The sequence below is a fragment of the Anolis carolinensis genome, chromosome 4 (assembly GCF_035594765.1).
Source record: "Anolis carolinensis isolate JA03-04 chromosome 4, rAnoCar3.1.pri, whole genome shotgun sequence".
In the NCBI taxonomy this organism is placed as follows: domain Eukaryota; kingdom Metazoa; phylum Chordata; class Lepidosauria; order Squamata; family Dactyloidae; genus Anolis; species Anolis carolinensis.
Genome location: NC_085844.1, coordinates 28569455 through 28592725, shown reverse-complemented (window position 1 = coordinate 28592725; position 23271 = coordinate 28569455). Strand labels below are relative to the sequence as shown.

The following is a 23271-nucleotide window of genomic DNA, read 5'->3' as shown; positions in this document are numbered from 1 at the left end:
TACATAAGTTGGTTTGTTTTTTTAAAAATGAGTATGCCTTCAATGTACAGATATCCAAGTACAAAGTAGAATATGCTTAATCACAAATAAAAGATGTGATTATTTGTAAATGGTGGGTGATGGTGATCAGGAAAAGATCAGCTATGCCCGTTCCATTTTAAAGTGAAATTATAAATGTATATTTTAATACATCTTTCCAAAATTATTTGCTTAATAATAATAATAATAATAATAATAATAATAATAATAATAATAATAACAACAGACAGACAGAGTTTTGGAGCACAGTACTCCTGACCTCACAATTGTGTTAACAAACAAAGTATGGATTGTCGATGTTACAATCCCAGGGGACAGTAGGATTGAAGAAAAACAACTGGAAATGCTGATACTATATGAGGATTTAAAGATCGAATTGCAAAGACTCTGGCACAGGCCAGTCAAGGTGGTCCCAGTGGTGATCGGCACACTGGGTGCAGTGCCTAAAGGCCTTGGCCTGCACTTAAACACAATCGGCGCTGACAAAATTACCACCTGCCAGCTGTAGAAGGCCACCTTACTGGGATCTGCACACATTATTTGCCGATACATCACACACTTCTAGACACTTGAGAAGTGTCCGACATGTGATCCAATACAACAGCCAGCAGAGTGTCTGCTGTGGACTCATCTTGTTGTGTTTCTAATAATAATAATAACAACAATAACTTTATTTATATCCCACAACCATCTCCACAAAGGGACTCAGGGCAGCTTACAGACAGCACACAATAGTGCCATAAAACACATAAAATGCGGACATTATACATCAACATTGCGATAAAACATCATCAAAAACATAAAGCAACACTTATAAAAATAAATCCACAATATCCTTATTATACTGGTCAATATAATCACATAATAATTCAATATGTGTATGTTACCAAAACATATTTGAACTTGTTGTTCTGTACCGTCAAGTCATTTTTACCTATGGCAGACTTAAGGCGAAACCATCACAGGGATTTTCTGGGTAATCAATGAAAGTAATCAATTAATTTTGAGGCTGAAGAGGAATGACTTGCTGAAGATCACCAAGTGAGTTTCCATGGCTGAGGATTTGAACCCTGGTCTCCAGAGTCATAGTCCAATGCTCAAATCACTATACTAAAGGGCACAATATTTGTACTAAAATGTCACATCCAGATCTTCACATGAAAAATCCTCTTCTTGCAAATGGAAAAGGCAAAGCAAATTTGGTGCTAAAAGAACTTGTGTTAAAATAAACACAACATTAGAGAAGAATGGGAAAGGGAAAAAATAGATATAAATGTGTGTATTTTGCACAAATTATGATTAATAGATACAGAGCTAAATCCCCACCACCAAATAACAACAGCCCTGCAATTCCCCATGTTTTGCCTTTCATTCTGGGGTCATCTGTGTCATCAAACTAAAATCTAAAATCTCCAGGGGGCTTGTGTGTTTTTTTGTATTAAAAAACTCAGAATGGAGGTTCAAAATTAGAATGCAATATTTCCAATAGTTCATAGTGTTGCTTTGCTTAGTTTTCTCCATACCTCACAACCTCTGAGGATGCCTGCCATAGATGTGGGCGAAACGTCAGGAGAGAATGCTTCTGGAACATGGCCACACAGCCCGAAAGACATACAACAACCCAGTGTTGCCTTTGTTTCCAGTCCAAAAGCTCTCAAGCACCAACAATAAAAAGATATAACATTTAATAGTAATAATCATAATCATAATAATGCTTTATTTATATCCCGTCCCTCTCCCCAAGGGGACTCAGGGCGGCTTCAAGGATTTTGTTTTGACCATACTTTGATATTGCTTGACTGCACATGTTATAGGTTTTCTTTGTGAAATGTTGGTGGGTATGTTGACCTGCCCGGATGTTAGGAACTTCAGGAGAGACTTTCTCCAGGCCTCTTTGATGGTCATGCAGGTGAGGACTTCCTCTTAAGTTGTTTTTCCAATACACATAGTTTTGTTGAGCTTCTATCCTCATTGCTGTTTGGAAAGGAATGAAGCATCTGTCTTCAACTTGGTCTTTTAAACTATTTTGTGATGATGCAAAATATATTAGCTGTGGCTATGATTCTAACATTTTCTTGCTTATCTTTTTAAATAATAATTTGCCTTGTTTTTCAGTGTTTGTTATCTCTACAAGTCTTGTCTTTTTTTTTTCTTTCTTAGTAGAAAGGATATAAATGTAATACATCACACATAAACAGACACAGAATACTTAAAAGCAAGCAAAGAAGACAATGACCTAAATTTCAGGAAGATTAGAAAATTAGAAAAGTCTCATGGAGCAACACCTAAAGTTTCAAAACACCACAACTATGGTTTCAGGATTGTTATTATTAACTTAATGTATTTCTGTTACAATGCATCTTAAAAACAGATACTCTTCCTGAGTCTTTCTTTCACATTTAAAATTAGATCAATTTCCCCCAATATTTTCTTATTTTGCCAAAATGGCTGCATCAGTAGCAAAATCTGAATAGGATTTTTAGCTGACTTGTGCTCCCTCTCCTGGTTGGCATCTCCCTCTGCAACAAAAGTGCAAAATTAATTAGCAAGTACTGTACTTAAAAATTTGCCTTGTACATGCATTAGTTTTTATAATTAATGCTGCAATATTTGTATCTGGGACTCCATGAGTGTTTCATGGCTGTTAGCTTTTATGTGAAAGTCAAGAGGTTGACAAAGGAGGACACAGACACACAGCACAGATGGATCCATTCATTGTCCTATTTGATTTACCTGTACTATATGCACTTTTCATCTTTGTGCAAGGCATAAAATCAACCACATTACTATGATAGCAACACTTCGGTAGAGCACAGGATAAATCACAAATGCTGAATGTGTGTGCCCTGGCATCAGACAGTTCTTAATTTTTGCTTTGAGCTGTCTATCAAAAGATTCCCTACCATATTTGCCAGTGTTTGGTTTAACATTAGGAGAAATGCTAATGCTAATGAATAACATTAGGAGTTATTCCACCATGGAACTACGTATGGAATTACCTATGTGCTTGAAGTCTCATTTCAAGCAATAACTGGATGTTCATTTGCTAGGTATATTCTAGATTTCAAGCACTGGAAAGCAGATTGGACCAGAGTACTTTCCCACTCTTACAGTTCTGAGAATCGTGTTTTCTTCTCAGGATTTCACATGGTGCACTTTTAAGTCTTTGTCACTTGGGTGCTGCTATCGTTAGTGATTCACTATTATGGAGCAACTTTACAAATGTTATAGCTGCTGTTTCCTTACTGAACTCTGAAAGCTATTTGAGATGTAACAGAAGTGAGCAAAAATTAAACCTCTGAGCTTTAAAGACAATTTAGACCCCAGCTAGAGCATGGAGAGAAAGAAATTTATTTCTGAAAACTATGAAAGCAGAGATAAGAATGTGCAAGAATGTGTAGATAAGAACGTGCAAGATCTGACAAGAATAATTTGAGTGCTAAGAATTTTGGGTTTGGCCTTTAGCTGCATGGGGTGAGACCAAGATGAGATTCTCAATTGGTTACCAATATAAACATTGGTTTTTAAAAAAATAATTACCCATATTTACAAAAATTGAAATTTCCTTTGTCCATTTGTTGTGCCATACCTGGCTTAAATTTGTATTCTATACACGTTAGAGCACATCTATTATTTATGCAGGTTCTGAACAACAGTAGGTGGCATGTTGTTTTCATTATGTACATCTTGGTGCTCTCAAGTATTCAGCAGAACCTAACTTTCTGAGACACCACCATCGTATTGTGATTAGGCCTCAGTTTAAGTCAGTGGTTCTCAACCTGTGAGGCCCCAGATGTTTTGGCCTTCAACTCCCAGAAAACCTGACAGCAAGTCCATACATATACCTGTCAGTCCTTGAAAATGCTACTCCGCTGTCCTCACACCTTCCTCTGATGCTGATTTTACAAGTCCACAAGATGAAGGGAGGGGGGCAGAGAACATCCAGCAGAATTTTTTTTAAAAATATCTCTAAGATGCGCTGGACCACATATGCACACATGCGGAAATCCCAATGTACACAAAAGCAGATTTCTTATTCTCTTCACCCAACTCAAAATTCAAGATCTGTTTAATATTATAAAGATCTAAAGAAAGAAATGGCTGCAGAGAGTTCTAATTGCTTTCCAATTGTGCTTCCCTTTAGCCACTTGTGTGCCCATGGCTGCATTTTTTGACAGCCCAGTTAGGCTTTTAAAAAGTGCACGTGGGCTCACATAGGAGGATGGGAAGGAAGTCACGTGTTTTCCATGATTGCAGGGATATACAGTCATGCAAAGATGTGCAGTTTAGCGGCGGAATCGGGTTTTAAACACACTTTTAAAACTGGTGCTTTTCAGCTGTTAACCCGATTCCACCCACACTTTCCCCAGATGTCATTTAGCCACCCCCACCCCACTTTTATTCTGGTCACTTCTGGGTTTTACTGCATGTGTAGAAGGGCCCTGTGGGTTTTCACATCTTTTCTTGATTGCTGACAATGATTTCCAGAGTAAAGCTACAAACAGAAGACAACTGTGGTCTGGGTGCTAAATGACCAAGTTGTCATTCTATATGCAAGCACACAGAATAAGAATTCCTCTCTAGACTACTGTGATAATCCAAATGTCCAACAATTTCCAATTACTTTAATTACTGGCTACATATAATTACACACAATTGCCACATCCACTCCTTGTCCTTATTCTTTATAGCCAATCAGTAAATAATTACTAGGACATCAGAAACTTAAAGGAAACTGCAGGAATTGAAATAGATGCAATTATTCAAGTGATACACTGAATGTGCAAAGAAGAAAATGATATGCGAAAACACGCAAGAGTGTATTCTTCTCATATGTGCATTATCAAAAACATATGAAGATATTGACAGGGACATATTTATAGCTGCTGGTAACATTAATTTGCCACCAATTTATATAATCTAATAATGTAGGAAATACACACATTAAATGGAATCAGTCTTAATCCATGCCTCTGTAAACTGAAACATTTCCCAAGTGCTTGGTTATGGTCTCCATCACGTTTGCTCCTAATAAGGAAACCTTCTAAGCTCCAAAGAGCTGTAAAAGAATTGCCATGAAAGGAATACAATTAAGTAAATGGAAACATAAAAGTATTACTACCGTGAGGATTAAGTAGTACTGTTCTTGTGAGATACATGTTACCCTACTTAAAAAAACTAATGGCACTCATGTCCCCCCCCCCCCCCAAAAAAACACCTCCATCCTTTATTTCAATGTTTTTCAAGAAATGTGGGTGGTATAATTCCTGCAGAAGTATATACTTTTTTTTGCATTTGCCTCCTGAAAAGCAACAAAATCAAGCTTATTGTGGCTTGAGAAATACTCTTTCCAGATATTTGTATTATAGTAGGCTAGGAGGAGGTTCTTGCCCTGATTAGAAAGGAGTAGGAGGAGAGCAGACCATTGGGATGTCAAGTCCATTGAAGAAGGGAAAAAGACACATCTGTTCTCTATTCTCCTTTCTCCCAACGTCTGGAAACACAGAGATCTAATTTCTCATTGCAGCTGGCCACAGGGAGGTCAATTTGAGTGTATGACTATTCTCTGAAGATTATCTCTAGAATGCTTTGGTTTCAGTCCCATTTTCTATCTGCCTTGCACTTCGCAGAGTTCATTTTGCTTATATACATTTTGTTGCAATTTATGTGTGATTCTTGAATCCACTATAAAGTTGACTCCTGAGTTCCGCAGAAAGGAATTCAGCTCTCCCCTTCTTGGTTCACATGTGTTTATTGCTTTGTATAAAGATGTTCTTCAAATTCTCATCCCATGCAATGGTTCATGAATCATTGCCCACTTGTTCCTAACTTCCTCCGCTTCATGTTTAGATATTAATCATTTTCCTTGGAATGTAATGAGTGGTCATCTCTGCTCCTGAAAAGAAACTCTCCAAGGCTATTGACAGGATGTTTTGGTAGATCCTAATTAGTGGAACAGGCAGAAAGAACATTATTTCTAGTCATACATGCTATTCGCTGTAGTGAGGTGTGGACAATAGAGGTAAAAGACCCACCTGAAGAAGAAAGAACTTTAATGTGCATGTATAATCTCTAATCGTATTTGTCCTTTAGACCTAGATTTTGCCTTCTGAACTCAGATGATACAATATAGTTGATGGAAACGTATGATGTTTTGTAGACATATCTTGGGGAAAGATCCATCTATAGAAGTTACAGTTGCTGAAATAATCCGACAACTTTCCTCTTCATTGTTCTTTGCAGAGCATTTCCTGCAAATTGTGGTTGTGAGCCTTCAAATTGTTTCCAGTTTATGGCCACCCCAAGGCAATTCTACCACAGGGCTTTCTTGGCAAGATTAGTTCAACAGATGCTCCCTTTTTCTTCTTCTGAAGCTGAAAAGATGTGGCTTGTCCAAGGTGGGTCTCTATGGCTGAGCAGGGATTTGAACAATGGTTTCCAGAGCCATACAAGGCTCAAACAGTTAACACCATGCAAGTAAATGCAACTGCTTATATTCTGAAAACAGGAAGGTTAGTTAGATCTCAGCTGAAATGTTTACACCAAATGCATTTCTGCCATTAGGGGGCATGCTTAACAGGATACCCTGTTTCCCCTAAAATAAGACATCCCCAGAAAATAAGACCTAGTAGAGGTTTTGCTGAATTGCTAAATATAAGGCCTCCCCCGAAAGTAAGACCTAGCAAAGTTTTTGTTTGGAAGCATGCCCATCGAACAGAACACCAGAGCATGCAGGATCAATAAATGTATGTACCATATACATGGAAATAATGGTAGTAATAAGAAATTCTTGGTATGATTCACAGTTTGTCTGGTTATGCTGGTTTGTGATGACAACTACTGTACAGTATATAATAAATGTTCATTTTTTTTGTTCAACAATAAATGTGAATTCTTCTTCATGGAAGAATAAGACATCCCCTGAAAATAAGACCTAGAGCATCTTTGGGAGCAAAAATTAATATAAGACACTGTCTTATTTTCGGGGAAACACGGTAGTATAGGATAGAGGGAACTCCAATCCTTCAGGACATCTAGACTTCTGCCATGGACAATGATATTGGTGTTGTATATCTGGAATGCCAAATCCCCATGTTATATCCTGATGATTCCCTCATCAGGATTCCTAAGGGAATAATCTAAGATTCTATTATTCGATAGGAGCCACTTCAAGAAACTTCTAAAGAAAGAGCAGTTACAAAGAGTTAAATGTTATTCTGTCTTCATGTCCCTCTTCTGTGCATCCTCCATTCCAGATACCGCAGGCCAACTCCATCTACAAAGCATGAAAATCTGATGAGTAGTCTAATTTTTGACCAATGGAGCCATATAACCCACCAGCCATGTATTGTGACCAACTGGCTACCTGGCAACCTCACATAGCAGTCAAAAGTAGTAAGAAATATTAGAAGATTTATGGGGACTCTATAGCAGTGACAGACAACTTGTTGTCTTCCCAATATTGTTGCAATACTAGTAAGAAATGATAGGAGCTACATGTTGCTATCATATGGCTGCTGAGTTGTATTTTGTTTAGTGGGTCAAAAGCTTGAATAAAGTACTGCAGCTAAAGATAATATTGAAGAATATGAAATCTTGATGATTCCTTCACTCTCCATGAGAGATAAACTAGGATTATGTAGGTTTGGATCTGTGAAGAACGATTTCAACTGCTTAATCATTTCAGTGGTCGCAAATATTTCAGATGAGATCCAAGGGCACGTAAGAAGCACATAGTCATGATAAACTCAGCGACCTTCACAAAGGAAAACATTTCACCTTCTGAATAGCCATGCACACACTCCATACCAGTTTCAGAAGCATCAGAAAGTGGAGCGCACCTTTGACCACAGTTCATAGATTATCAGCCAAAGCAATGTTCCAATGAGATCAATGTGGTGAAGATATTATGGAAGATCATTCAGTCAATGGAGATATAGATTTGTTCCTTTGAAAACATGCCTCACAAGAGTAATTGTTATAGTGACTCTTCATATACTATGAATATTAAAATGACAAAGTGAATCTGTATCTCCAAAACAAATAAAATGAACCTTCAACTGTGCTCCACAAATTAGAAATCCAATCACATGTTCTGAACCATTAGAATTTACTTCCTTCAGAGATTTCAGTTTGATGGAATTTGATCCTGCCAGAAAATTTAGCTGGTTAAAGATCAGGGACAAGGAAATCAATTAATTGCTGAATCATCTAATTTTGGCCATTTTTTTCTAATTGTCTGGCAAGAAGAATATTGTATAAAATCTGGCATATATATGGTGGGAACACAGGTCTAAATTTAAGGTGAGATGTTGATTTATTATGCCATCAGGCTGTTCTCAGCACTTTGGCTAAGAAGAGGAAACAGATTTAGTCTAACCTTAAAAATACAAGATTTAGAGAAGTTAGCACTTCCTTAATGTTTCTTGTTGGAAAGCTTGGGATCCTCTCCTGGAAGTTTCAACTCTTTTTCAGATCAGTAAAACAACATGTGCCTCTCTTTCACTAAGGATGGCAGAAAATGTTCTGTTTCTGAAAGAAAGAAAATTGGGTTCAGACCCTATCCTTTGAACATACGTATCCTCTCTCTTTCTTACTTTGAAATGCAAGCCTATGTGTGACAAGGAACTTTTATAACATCCTGAGAAGAAATGTTCACCAAAGCAACATTTTTTAAAAGTTAAATTGCAAAAAGGTTAAATTTGAGATTTTTGTAAGTGTAGTATTTCAGTAAGAATCCTACATTTATTTGAAACTTTGCAGAAACAAATAGCTAAGACTTGAAAGGGCAATATTAGGCACACGCACACAGTAAAATTAATGCAGTTTAATTTTTACAAGCTCTTCAGTCTTCTTTGTCAAATAATACTAGTACTTCACTCAACTACAACTCCGGTGATTCCATAGCACTGAGCTACGGCAGTTTTTCCTGCTTCTTGGCAAGGGGTTGGACTGGATGGCCCATGAGGTCTCTTCCAACTCTATGATTCTAATGTGGTGTCAAACTGCATTAATTTGACAGTGTAGATATGTCCTATGAAGCAACTAGACAAGATCCTGAAGTGTAACCTTGTATAATGTGCTTTTCCTGCATGGCAGGGGGTTAGATTAGGTGGCCCTTGTGGTCTCTTCCAATTGAATACTGATTGAAGAAAAGCAACTCATTTGAAATGTGTTGTTATAGAAAAGTTCTACAGATAATGCAGAATACTAAAAAGACAAATAAATGGGTTTTAGGGCAAATCAAATGCAATCTCTTCCTAGAAGTCAAGATGACAATAATGCTTGGTAAAGGAGAAGGCAGGAGGAAAAGATGAAGATATTACAAGCAAATAAATCCAAATCAAGAATGCTACAGCCCTGAGGGCCCTTCCACACAGCCATATAACCCAGAATATCAAGGCAGATAATCCACAATATCTGCTTTGAATTGAATTATCTGGGTCCACACTGCTATATAATCCAGTCCTATGTGGATTTTATACAGACGTGTGGAAGGGGCCTGAGTCTGCAAGATCAGAGCAGGGAGTTGAGGACAGAGTGGCTTGGATGTCTCTCATTCATAGGGTCACCATAAGTCTAAGATGACCTGATGGCAATTAACAACAATGAACAAATTCTTTCACAAAAAGAAACTGTTTTCAAGTCTCACTTTGCAACATCATAAGCACACTATTTAAAGCCAAAGATGTTACCCCAAAATGCCCACTTCCATTTGGGAATAGTGTTATTTTGTTGTAGCTTGCATCTTCCCTTGAATGTGAGAACTGCAATGATTGAAGTGAGGGTGAAGTCGCTTTTATGAGTTCAATTTTTTTTTTCTTGAGCAAGGAAGACACCTGTGGGTTAGAATAAATCATGGTGCATTTAAAATATATAGCACTAATACTTGTATATCATGTACTATAAGAAGGGAGAGGCATTTTGATTAATGTTTCTTGGTTTCTAAGGTGTTCACTCATGAGGCGTTCAAGTGAAATGTTGCTCAACTGAAGCATCAAGCACTGAAAGCTCTGGAAAGTGGCCAAATCCCCTTAGATCAGAAGGATCTTACTATTTTGACATTCAGTTATTTGGTAACACATGTGACGCAAATATAGAGAAATAAAATGCATTTGCTCAGTGCTAACAACTCATTTTAGGTTACTTTGGCAATAGGTCAATGGGAATAACTTCTAGAATATTTTTCTCCCCATCAAAGCAAAATACAAGAGGCTTTGTTACTAATAAGACACTGTATAATCTATTGGGTTTGTTTCTAATATATGAAGACTGAATACCTGCATTACATTTTAGAGCACTATGGTTTTCAATATAGACAATAAAATAATATACAGTATGTACAATTTGTGTAGCTATAAATGCCTGCAAAATATTATAGGAAGGGCAGAATACTAGTTTTACTACTAACGTGGGCATCAAGAAGGCCCTTGCTCACATTTTTATCCTCTGAGATATGTCAAATACTGTACGAGTTTTCTAAAAAAGTAGGCCAATTGCACAGCTAAATGTTTCTATCTTAGCATTAAGATGCTGTGAGTGCCAGGGGAAAGAAATAAAGGAGAAAAGGGAACTTTCCCACATTCTTGACAGTACTGCAAATATTAAGAGTCAAATTAAAGTGGCAATAAGTAAAAAAAAAAAAAGTTCATGTACCATGTATGAAAACACTTCAGGCTATGTTGTCTAAATTCAAAAATTTCTTTATTTGGAAATGTCACTGAGGTTAACAGGATATACTCCCAATGAATAGACAGTGTTACTGGATTGGGAATTAGTTGACTGGTCGAACCCAAAGGCTGCTGAGCAATGGCTCCTTCTTCATCCTGGAGAGAAGTGACCAGGGTCCATAGCAATGATGTGGATGATAGCATGCTCATCTAATTGGCAGATGAGATGAAATTGGGAGGGATCGCTAATACCCCAGAGGAAAGGATCAAAATGACTTCAACGGATTAGAGAGCTGGGCCAAAATTAACCAAAGGACTAACTAACCACTAACAACTACCATTTCAGACTACATTGAGACGTTTCCTGACGTTTCGCCCACATCTATGGCAGGCATCCTCAGAGGCTGTGAGGTCTATTGGAAGCTAGACAAGTGGGGTTATATATCTGTGGAAAGTCCAGGGTGGGAAAAAGAACTCTTGTCTGTTTGAGGCAAGTGTGAATGTTGCAATTATCCACCTATTTTAGCATTGAATGGCCTTGCAGCTTCAAAGCCTTGCTGCTTCCTGCCTGTGAATCCTTTGTTGGGAGGTGTTAGCTGGCCCTGATTGTCTCCTGTCTGGAATTCCCGTTTTCAGTGTTGTTCTTTATTTACTGTCCTGATTTTAGTTTTTTAATACTGGTAGCCAGATTTTGTTTATTTTCATGGTTTCATCCTTTTTATTGAAATTGTCCATATATTTGTGGATTTCAGTGGCTTCTCTGTGTAGACTGACATGGTAGTTGTTAGAGTGGTCCAGCATTTGTGTGTTCTCAAATAATACTCTGTGTCCAAGTTGGTTCATCAAGTGCTCTGTTATGGCTGACTTCTCTGGCTGAGTTAGTCTGCAGTGCCTTTCATGTTCCTTGATTTGTATCTGGGCAATGCGGTGTTTAGTGGTCCCTATGTAGACTTGTCCACAGCTGCATGGTATACGGTAGACTCCTGCAGAGGAGTTATATGGGTCCACAGTATACTTTGCAGCTGTGGACAAGGAGTCTTGCTTGTCTGGCTACCAGTACAGTAGAGTCTCACTTATCCAACATAAACGGGCCGGCAGAATGTTGGATAAGCGAATATGTTGGATAATAAGGAAGGATTAAGGAAAAGTCTATTAAACATCAAATTAGGTTATGATTTCACAAATTAAGCACCAAAACATCATGTTATACAACAAATTTAACAGAAAAAGTAGTTCAATACGCAGTAATGCTATGTAGTAATTACTGTATTTATGAATTTAGCACCAAAATATCACGATGTATTGAAAACATTGACTACAAAAATGCGTTGGATAATCCAGAACGTTGGATAAGCGAGTGTTGGATAAGTGAGACTCTACTGCATTAAAAAAACTCTAAAATCAGAACAGTAAATAAAGAACAACACTCTGAAAACAGAAGAATTCCAGACATGAAACAATCAGGGCCAGCTAACACCTCCCAACAAAGGATTCCCCCAGGCAATAAGCAGCCAGACCTTGAAGCTGAAAGGCTATTCAATGCTAATCAATGTGATTAATTGCAACATTCACACTTGCCTCCCAACAGACAAGAATTCTTTCTCCCACCTTAAACATTCCAGAGATATATAAACCCCACTTGCCTAGTTTCCAACAGACCTCACAACCTCTGAGGATGCCTGCCACAGAAGTGGGTGAAATGTCAGGACAGAATACATCTGGGACCTGACCATATAGCCCTGAAAACTCACAGCAACCCAGTAAGTATTACTTTGATTCATCCACATTAGCTGACCAGTGTACAAATCCTGGAAGACCAGTTATATCACTTCTCAGCAGCCCTTTGAAAATGTAGGGCGAGAGCCATGATTCGAATCTTCCTGGATCCTATTACATTCCATCCCATTCCCAAAATTGTGTAGATACTCATTACTCTGTACTGCAGCCAAAGAATTGAACGCTTTCCTTGCTCTCAGCAGATTCATTGAAAGAGCCAGGGATTCTGACCCGCCCCTTACAGACGGTGACCACGCCCCCTTTGTAGCCTCGCCCCGTTCGCTTTCCAAGCGGAGTCCCTCTCTTCCTCTTTCCTTCTCTCCCGTCTTCCGCCGGATGGTGTCTCCTCCAAACAAGTCCGGCGAAAACAGGGAGGGATTTTAGCGTGAGGCACCAAACCCGGAACTGCCTCAACAGCTGTTGAAGTCTCAACCCTGGGTGACTCCTTCGTGGAAGATGGCCAGAGACGGGTGACTGTCGGAGGGAGAAGAAGGGTTGCCTCAGCTGATGTGAGTGAGTTAAAGTTACCTTTAAGACAGCTTCCTCCTCCTCTTCAGGCCTGAGGGCTTCTTTCTAAGCAGATGCTGTTGCATGTATCTGTTACATATACTGTATCTATATATACCTGTCACTTAAACATGTCTCAGGTGGAAAGGTTTAGGATGTTGATCTAATCCACCCCCCTGTCAATAAAGGCTGGGAGCCATTAGTATAGGCCTGGGCAAACTCATAATAAAAATATAAATGCTATTGAACACTTCACTCCAAATGTGTTGCATCCTACTCCTGGATATCATATATAGCTATCATATACAGTAGCTGATTATATACAATGGGCTCTTGGTATCTGCAAGGGTTTTGTTCCAGGACCCCATGTGGTTACCAAACAAAAGGAAAGCCCAAGCTTCATATACAATGGCATAATAAAATAGTGTCACTTAAATAAAATGGCCACAGTCAAGACTTGCGTTTTTAAAATAATATTTTCAAACTGGATGGTTGAATACTATGGATACAGAATCTGTGGATATGGTGGGTCAACTACTATATTTTTATTTATGAGCACCATCAATTAATTCAGTTATAAATGGATATCAGTAGAGAAATAGACATAAGTTATGTTTTTCTTGTTATACTTTACATTACTGTGGGATCACTCCTTAATAGCCAGTGCTGTAAACCAGTTAAGTTGGGGTACTATACAATAAATTGGCATATAGATTAGTCCTATGAAAAATACATTAAACTGAGTTCAATGTGATCCATTCTGTTACAGTCAGTTTTGTGCATTATTATTGGAAGTAATTAGAGTGGGGAAGTTTTCATTTAATGATGAAGGCTCTAATTCTACAGCTACATTTGTGGGAATAATCCTAACTCTGCTAAGGGAGACTACTCAGTAGACATGTATGACAGCACCTTTAGGCTTTCAGGTTAACATTTATGGTTGTTAGAGTTTTGACTCCAATCTTTGTGATTTAGATGCCTTGCATAAAGTGGAATTAGATGTGTTCTGAACTGTGTTATGTATGCTAAAGTATAACATATGTTTCTTTTAGATTTTGTCAACAAAGGCATCATGCTGGAGTCATATGTGACTCCTATTCTAATGAGCTATGTGAATCGCTACATTAAGAACTTGAAGCCTTCTGACCTTCAGCTGTCACTCTGGGGAGGAGATGTGGTTCTTAGCAAACTTGAACTAAAGCTTGATGTACTTGAACAGGTATGTTGTCATTCTTCCTAATTTGCACTCAAATAAAATTACATTTCAGGCTGCTTTGTTATACTCAGGTAAGTGGAACTAAGGCGAGCCTGCTAGGAATAAAATAATATTAATTTGGGATGCAAATGATGACGATACCTTACTACTGAGACATATATTCTGCCATTTATTCTACTTGTTATTGTCAAGAGAAACTACAAGATGTGGGTATGGTTCTAGTTGTTTTCTCCAGAAGAAGATGTATTAATCATAGATATACAGAATTTCAATTCCGTTTTTCTGTCCAGGTTTGTTAAGTTAATTTAGAAATATTAACAAATTTTTGCCGAAACTCAGTGCCTTTGTCTCCTTCTTGATGCCAGTTTGTGCAGTATCTATATCAGTGAGGAGGAGCTGCCTATTCCCTTGCCATTTTAAAGGCATCCCAAAATAGCTCCAGAGGATTGGGAAACTTTTGGAATAAGTTTTTTAGGCAGGCATTAGCAATTTAAAAGAGAGGGTAAGATCAAGTTGCATTATGTATACAAATATCATATTAATCTGCCCTGATGCATACTCCTGTTGAATTTGGGGGGAAAATAGTTCTTGTTGATAGGAATGCAGTGTGTGGGAGAGCCGTGCCAGCGTCTTTTTCCCCTTTGGAGCAGCAATATTACTGCTGAACAAACAATTTGCAGTGTGATTGCAGGAATGAGAGGCGAGATATTATTTCAAAACCAGGAAATAAAAGGATAATAAATAATAATAATAATAAAACTTTATTTATACCCCGCCACCATCTCCCCAATGGGGACTCGGGGCGGCTTACATGGGGCCATGCCCAAGACAATACAATAAACCATAACATAATACAATTAAATAATACATTACATAAAATAAACAGTACAACATAAGATCAAAACAGCAATATAACACGAGCGGGCCGCATGAATACTACATTTAAAAACTAGATTAAAAATTAAAACTCTGGGTGAGAAAGGGATCAGAATAAAACCTCGAGGGACGGGACATCAGATAGTGAACCAGTCTAGAGGATAAATATCGGGGGGAGTAGCATAAAACATTTACTCTCCGAAAGCACACCGGAAGAGCCATGTTTTTAAATCTTTCCTGAAGGCTAAAAGGGTGGGGGCTTGCCTGATTTCAATGGGCAATGAGTTCCACAAGCGAGGGGCCACCACAGAAAAGGCCCTCTCCCTTGTTCCTACAAGGCGAGCCTGAGATATAGGTAGTGGCGACAGGAGGGCCTCCCCTGATGATCGGAGAGGTCGGGCAAGGTTATGGTAGGAGATACGGTCACGAAGGTAGGCGGGTCCCAAACCGTTTAGGGCTTTATAAATGATGGTCTGCACCTTGAATTGGGACCGGAAGATGAACGGCAGCCAGTGGAGCTCCTTAAACAGGGGAGTAGATCTCTCCCTGTAACTCGCCCCCATTATTAGTCTGGCGGCCGAACGTTGGACCAGCTGTAACTTCCGGGCCGTCTTCAAGGGAAGCCCCACGTAGAGCACATTACAGTAGTCCAGTCTAGAGGTAACTAAGGCATGCACCACCGTGGTCAAGTCAGACTTCACGAGGTATGGTCGCAGTTGGCGCACAAGTTTGAGTTGTGCAAAAGCCCTCCCGGCCACCGCCGACACCTGCGCTTCAAGCGTCAGCGCTGAATCCAGGAGGACCCCCAAACTGCGGACCTGTGATTTCAGGGGGAGTGCAACCCCGTCCAGCACAGGTTGCCACCCAATACCCCGATCCGACGAGCGACTGACCAGGAGGGCCTCTGTCTTGTCAGGATTGATCCTCAGCTTGTTTCTCCTCATCCAGTCCGCCACAGCGGCCAGGCACTGGTTCAGCACCCGAGGGGCTTCCTTGGAGTCAGGTGGGAACGAGTAGTGGATTTGTGTGTCATCTGCGTAGAGATGGCAACACCCTCCAAAACTCCGGATGACCTCTCCCAGCGGTTTCATGTAGATGTTAAAAAGCATGGGGGATAAAATAGACCCTTGCGGGACCCCACAGGTCAAAGGCCAGGGGTCCGAGCAGGTATCCCCCAGCTTCACCATCTGGGAACGGCCCTCCAGGAAGGACTGGAGCCACTGCAAAACAGTGCCACCGAGTCCCATCCCGGAGAGCCTCCCCAGAAGGATACCATGGTCGATGGTATCGAAAGCCGCAGAGATGTCCAGGAGAACCAGCAGGGTCACACTCCCCCTGTCCAGTTCCCTGCGGAGGTCATCCACCAAGGCGACCAAAGCCGTCTCAGTGCTGTGCCAAGGCCTGAAGCCAGACTGCGAGCGGTCCAGAAAATCAGTGTCATCGAGGAACTCCTGGAGCTGCGTGGCCACCACCCGCTCCAGAACCTTGCCCAAAAACGGGAGGTTGGAAATTGGTCTGTAGTTGTTACATACAGATGGGTCTAGCGAGGTCTTTTTTAGTAACGGTTTTACCACCGCTTGCTTAAAACAAGATGGAAATGACCCCTGACCCAGGGAGGCATTTATTATAGCCACAAACCAATCCAACAACCCCTCTTTGGCCTGCTTAACCAGCCAAGAGGGACAAGGATCCAGAGCACAAGTGGTCGCCCTCACAGACCCACGAATCCCCTCCACGTCATCCGGAAGAACAAGCCGGAAAGAATCCCACAAAATCGGACAGACAGGTGCCTCGGTTACCTCCGCTGGAACTACACTTAAACTGGAGTCCAACTCATGGCGTATCTGAGCAACTTTGCCTGCAAAGTGGTGCGCAAAATCGCTGCAAAAGGATGACTTCATGTATGGTTTTCCTGGTTTTGGCCAGTTAGCATAGTATACAAAATTTATGTTAGGCTCAGGTTCTTCCTCTTTCCATGCAGCCATGGAAGCATTTGGAAGCTTTCAAAATGAGTTTGTGTCATTTGTGGCAAATGTTTTGGTTAATATTAATTATGGACTGTTTTGAAAAAGTTGGTGTCAAATATAAATTATACACTATGGGTAAAATATTTCAGGATTTAACATATTAAGATGTTATGAATTAAGTGAGGAGCATACGTTCTCTGCAGATTATTCTCATCCTCCTCAGAGCTTTCTGAAGTGATTCCCCTCATAATCAGTCTTTTCCCTTCGCTTTTACTTCCTTTCATTTTTTCATTATGACTACAATACTATATGTACCTAACTAGAAAGTAATCCCCATTCATCAGTGAAAATTCTTTCTAAATAACTGTGTGTAGGCTCAGACTGCAAGAAAATGTTTTTTGTAGATGTTCTTTAAAACAGTGCTACTCAAACTGATAAGTGGTCCTCATGGATTTCCAGGGAAGAAATAAACAGCCAATGAACATCAAAATAGAACCAGTCCCTGACACTTTAGGTGGTGGGCACTTGCTGGTCCCTTTAAGACCGCATGCTCACCGCATGCTCACTTTGTTTTATCACAATGTCATTTGTAAATTACCTGTGAAAGTCCTGTTAGATTGTTATATAGTGAAACAGGATTTTCATGGCCACTGATCAGTTAGATGTATACAAATTATATATTCTGTATTTTGTTGGTTGTACTTTTTTTCCTCCTTGACTGCAAGCATGAAACTGATCATAAAATGCTAGCTTATGACAGTAGAGAATATGGTTGTGCAATATAGCTTTATGTATATTGACTGTACACTTGAAGATTGCTATAATATGCTTTTGCGTATAAGGTATTATTTGTTGTGACTCAGCTTGAATCTAGGATTGACTCTGATGAGGAAAGAGGGGTTCAGGTTTAGAATCTCCCCGAAAGGCCTGTAGATTTAGAAGATGAGGAACAGAGTGTAGGTTCAGTTTCCCACAGGGAGGGTTGGAGTTGATGACCCTGAAGCCAGCCAGGTGCACACTGACATGGGAACGGAGGAAAGGAGTATAGAAGGTTCCCAGCTTAATAATGAGTCTCAGAGAAATAACGAGCAAGCTGACCTTGATGGGATGGGCTCCTTAGATAGAGCTGAGCGTTTGGAATTGAGGGTATGGTGTAGTATGAGAATTGCAAACAAGCGGGTGGAGGTGAGGGGGCAGAGAAATGCTTTCATGTTTTGCAAAGAGTGTTAAAAGGGGTGCGTTCAGGGAAAAGCTTTTGTCAAAGCAATTTCCCTGCTACCGGAGAAACAAGCTCCAGTTTTTCTGTTGTGCTTTGGATTATATTGCAGCCCATGTATCCATGTTTCCTGGAATTTGCCATGCTCTCTTTGGATGTTGTTTATTTCTTGTAAGCTCTGGACTTATATCTCAAGACTATAGTTGTAACTGACTTTTGGTGCTTTACTTTTGCTTTTTGAAGGACTTTTTACTATCTATCTTTAATAAACTAAACAGACTAAACAGACCTGCTGTGGAGATTATGTGTTAGAGCAAGGTAAATCTAGGATGAGGTGCGACATTATTGTGCATTATTTCATACTGACCCATAGAAATAACCATGCAAGAGGCCATTATCCTTTTCATATTCCATTTATTTACAAACTCTTATGATGCAGGATACTTTCCAAATATCCAGCTATACTCTGGTAGTGACAATTAGGTGCATACAGACCCAACATATTGTTACATAACTATATATTAATGTATAAGTCTAGAATTTTTAGTTTAAAAGGCTTGGGTCAACTTATCCCCAGGTCAGTGTGAATACTATGTCTTAATTCCCTTCAAAAAAGGAATACAGTGTTCCCTTACTACTTCACGGTTCGCTTTTTGCAGATTTGCTGTTTTGCGTTTTTTTAATAAACTCTAAAAGAATCTTATAAATCATACAAAAATTACAATTTACAGCCTAAGGAAGGGAGGAAGGAAAAGGTCTTCTTTTCAGGGGATGTCTTATTTTTCCATGAAGAAGAATTCACATTTATTGTTGAACAAAAAAAATGGAACATTTATTATATACTGTACAGTAGTTGTCATCACAAACCAGCATAACCAGACAAACTGTGAATCTTATCAATAATTCCTTGTTACTACCATTATTTTCACGTACAATATTCTATGGTGCGTACATTTACCAATCCTGCATGCTCTGGTGTTCTGTTCGACGGGCATGCTTCCAAATACAAACTTTGCTAGGTCTTACTTTCGGGGGAGGCCTTATATTTAGCAATTCAGCAAAACCTCTACTAGGTCTTATTTTCTGGGGATGTCTTATTTTAGGGTAAACAGGGTACTAAAATAATGTATAAATATATAGCGTCCCTACTTCGCGGATTATCACTTATTGCGGGTGGTCCTGGAACCTAACCCCCGCAATAAGTGAGGGAACACTGTAATCCTTTTCTCTGAGTAGAGTAACAAAAGACCAACCTCCGTGCTCTCTTAGCCATGGTTCTGCTTCTGGCTTTTCTGGATGCCTTTATGGAGAAATTGTGACAATGATGAGGGGAAGCTGGCCTCCTGAGGCGACTGTTGCTTTCCCCTCTCCATGAAATAACCCTCGAGTTATTCATGAGGTCGATTTATATACGAGTATAAACAGAAGCATGTCAGCATGGTGAGATGATTTCTCTGGCTCCCTAATGTTTCTTTCTAGTACAAGAGCCGTCATTTTGACTATTCATGTTATTTCTATGATTGTGTTTAGAGATGATAAGCTGTTACGAAATCATAAGGCCAATTCATAGATTCTGCCAAATCATGGACTTGGATTCCAATTATTGAATCTGATCAGGAGAATTAACTGTATGGGAAACTGTGAAATAGTGAAATGCCTTTTAACAGGAAAACCATTAACATGCAAGCATGTTAACTTATGTATTCATCCAGCAATTAATTTTATTACACAGCTGACTCCGTCATTTGCTATATCTTTTGTTTTAAAGGAGCTGAAATTACCATTTACATTTTTAAGTGGACATATTCATGAATTGCGTATCCATGTACCATGGACAAAGCTTGGTTCCGAACCAGTAGTGATCACAATCAACACGATGGAATGCATCTTGAAGCTAAAGGATGGAGTCCAGGTAAAAAAAATGCAAATATGAATAATACAGAACATAAGTTAGCTGTTCTCTCAGAAGCCAATGGTGGCATCTGTTCTTATTTTTGATGTTCTGAAAATTGTTGCTGCTGTCTTGCCCACTAAGAATGAGATGGTTTAGAGAAGGATTAGAACCTTTTGTCTTCCTTTCCTGCTTCCTTTTCTTTACTCTGCCAGCCACCTTTTTTTTTTGGGCAGATCCAACACTGTTTTTCCTTAATAAATGTTGATGATTCTAAACTTATTATACTGCCCTCTGTTTGATTTTCCCCCCCAAACTTGTTATCCTTAAGATGCCCATCTCCTTTGTGAATGGAGTAAAACTTTTAACAGACTTTTCATTCTGATAATATATTATGATTCATCTCCAACACTTTTTTCACATAGGCTGCAAAGTGTTTTAATACATGTCTTTCCTAGAATATTATTTTAATGAGACAACAGATTTATATTGACAATAATGGCACCCTAAATTCTTTCAGTTTTCTTTCAGATAAGAATCTGGATTTTGTTCTACTGTAGTTGATTACTGGCATCCTTGCAATACCAGAAAATGATGTATGACTGAATTTTTAGTTCTAATATTATAGTGTTGCATTCTTTGGCACCAGTGCACTTATTACATTTACAATCATTCAACTTCTCTTTCTTGTTGTTCCTGAACTAATTGTCACAAGTGAGTTTTGTCCTGTAATTTTACACTCTGGATACAATTGTACCATCTTTTTCCTGTAATTGTAAACCACGGTTCTTAACTTTTCTGTCAGTACAGTGTTGGATTTGCCCAAGGGAAGGGTGGAATGTTGAGATGGAGTTGTCAAATGGCAAGTTGCTGGGATTGTGAACTCTCCCAAGTTCTAGTTTCAGTTTAGTAGCCAAAATTAGCAAGCTGTGTATTTGAGAATGTGCATTTGCAAAATGTCAAGTAATTTTTTAAAAGAATTGTGAAAGAGGAAAGTTTCTACAATGGAGCAAAATACAGGTTTGTTTTAGGCATTCATGTGCAAATGTATATTTCTTTAATGGAGCTGAAGTTTGGTGCTGGCTGGTAAAGATCGTAAAAGCTGCCTTCAGTCCTATTAGGGAGAAAGGCAGGATTGAAATGAAAATAATAAAAATAAGTATAATTAATCATATACTTCTCAAGCCACTCTTCATCAGGCCTTTTTTAGCTTCACCATTCGGAACTGTGATGCTTCCTTCCTGCTCTGCTAAACCTTTCCTGTATTAATTTAGTACCTATGATAGTAGAATCATAGAATCATAGAGTTGGAAGAGACCTCACGGGCCATCCAGTCCAGTCCCCTACAAGAAGCAGGAAAATCTCATTCAAAGCACCCCCAGCAGATGGTCATCCAACCTCTGCTTAAAAGCCTCCAAAGAAGGAACCTCCACCACAGTCTGGAGCAGAGAGTTCCACTGCCAAACAGCTCTCACAGTGAGGAAATTCTTCCTAATTCAGGTGGAATCTCCTTTCCTGCAATTTGAAGCCATTGTTCTGTGTCCTAGTCTGAAGGGCAGCAGCAAAAAAGCTATCATGTCTCCTTTCAGCCTTCTCTTCTGCAGGCTAAACAAGCCCAGCTCTTTAAGCCGCTCCTCATAGGGCATGTTCTCCGAATCATTTTAGTCGCCCTCCTCTGGAAACTTTCCAGCTTGTCAACATCTCCCTTCATGGCTTCCCTGAATCTAGATGCTATACCCCTATTTATGCAGGCCAAAATCCCATTGGCTTTTTTCGCCGCTGCATCACATTGTAGGCTCATGTTTAACTTGTTGTCCACGAGGACTCCCAAGATCTTTTTCACACGTACTGCTGTCGAGCCAGGCGTCCCCCATTCTGTATCTTTGCATTTCATTTTTTCTGCCTAAATGAAGGATCTTGCATTTGTCCCTGTTGAATTTCATTTTGTTAGTATCAACCCATCTCTCTAATCTGTCAAGATCATTTTGAATTCTACTCCTGTCTTCTGGAGTGTTAGTTATCCCTCCCAGTTTGGTTTCTTCTTTTCTCAGTCTTCTATTTATTTTATGCCATTTCCTCATCACACTATATATGCTCTAAAAGTCCACATGGACTTTTGTGCGTATTCCCTGTCTAATATGTTTGTGCACAGCTTATACAGTCTAGAGAATGTACATTATTAAAGAACTTGGCATGAATCACTAGAAACTTAATTTGAAAAACCGAGAAAGCACAACTACCAGTACCTTTATGCTAACCTGCTGTCTCAGTGGAATCTGGCCTTTTAGAAATATTTGTATAAAAGTTTGTGTTCTACAGTACTGCAGAAGTGGTTTCCCAAAACCTAAAACTAAAATAAGCAAATACATGACAACTGCTATCAGTATATAGTTTGATTCTGTTTTTGCCCGTTCTCTGGGAAGCACGTTGTTGGTGCCCATAGTATAGAGATAGTTTAAAACAGTAGTTCTCAACTACTGACTCCCAGAAATCCCAGCCAGTTTACCAGCTGTTAGGATTTCTGGGAGTTGAAGGACAAAACATCAGGGGACCCGCAGGTTGAGAACCACTGGTTTAAAAGGAAAGCTGGGAATGAACTTGGGAATGTATCTGAACAAAACTGTGATACTGGTAGAACCTTAGAGAACTTTCAACAAATCCCAAAATGCTTGCACATGACTCTTTTTTATTTTACATGTATGTCCTTAATACAGGCAGTCCCTGAATTACAAACATCCGACTTATAAACTACTCATAGTTAAGAATGGGTATGAGACAACAGGAAGTGAGAGAAATCTACCCCTCGGAAGGAAATTCAGTTATCATGAGGAAAAGCTGTCTCAGCTGAAGCTTTAGCACCAATCCTTGTTTCCACAACAAGCCATTTTTTTTCAAAATCCAATTATCACAGAAACAGAAAGTGAGATGAAATGTTCTGAACAGGGGCACAGGTAGCAAAACAAACATCACAGAGGTGCTAACCCTTCCCTATGTTATCCAAAGCTAAAATTTTATATTTTTGGCTGGAGTTACACTTTAAAAAGTACCTTTTCCAACTTATATATAAATTGAACTTAAGAACAAACCTACAGAACCTATCATGTTTGTAACTT

At 39.3% G+C, this 23271-nt stretch overlaps 1 protein-coding gene across 5 annotated transcripts in view; it reads left to right on the top strand.

The window, feature by feature from the left end:
* The first annotated feature begins 12826 nt into the window (after positions 1-12826).
* vps13b (vacuolar protein sorting 13 homolog B) overlaps positions 12827-23271 on the top strand; it is a 389126-nt gene continuing 378681 nt past the window's right edge. For 2 of the 5 annotated variants that reach the window (XM_008119487.3, XM_008119490.3), the window contains exons 1-3: positions 12827-12994; positions 14045-14211; positions 20036-20179. In XM_008119487.3, coding sequence (XP_008117694.2) covers positions 14065-14211; positions 20036-20179 — 291 coding nt within the window. In that variant the 5' untranslated portion in view covers positions 12827-12994; positions 14045-14064. Of the gene's footprint in view, positions 12999-14044; positions 14212-20035; positions 20180-23271 lie in introns of all 5 variants that reach the window. The other 3 variants (XM_003226609.4, XM_008119485.3, XM_062980141.1) reach the window with 2 other exon arrangements.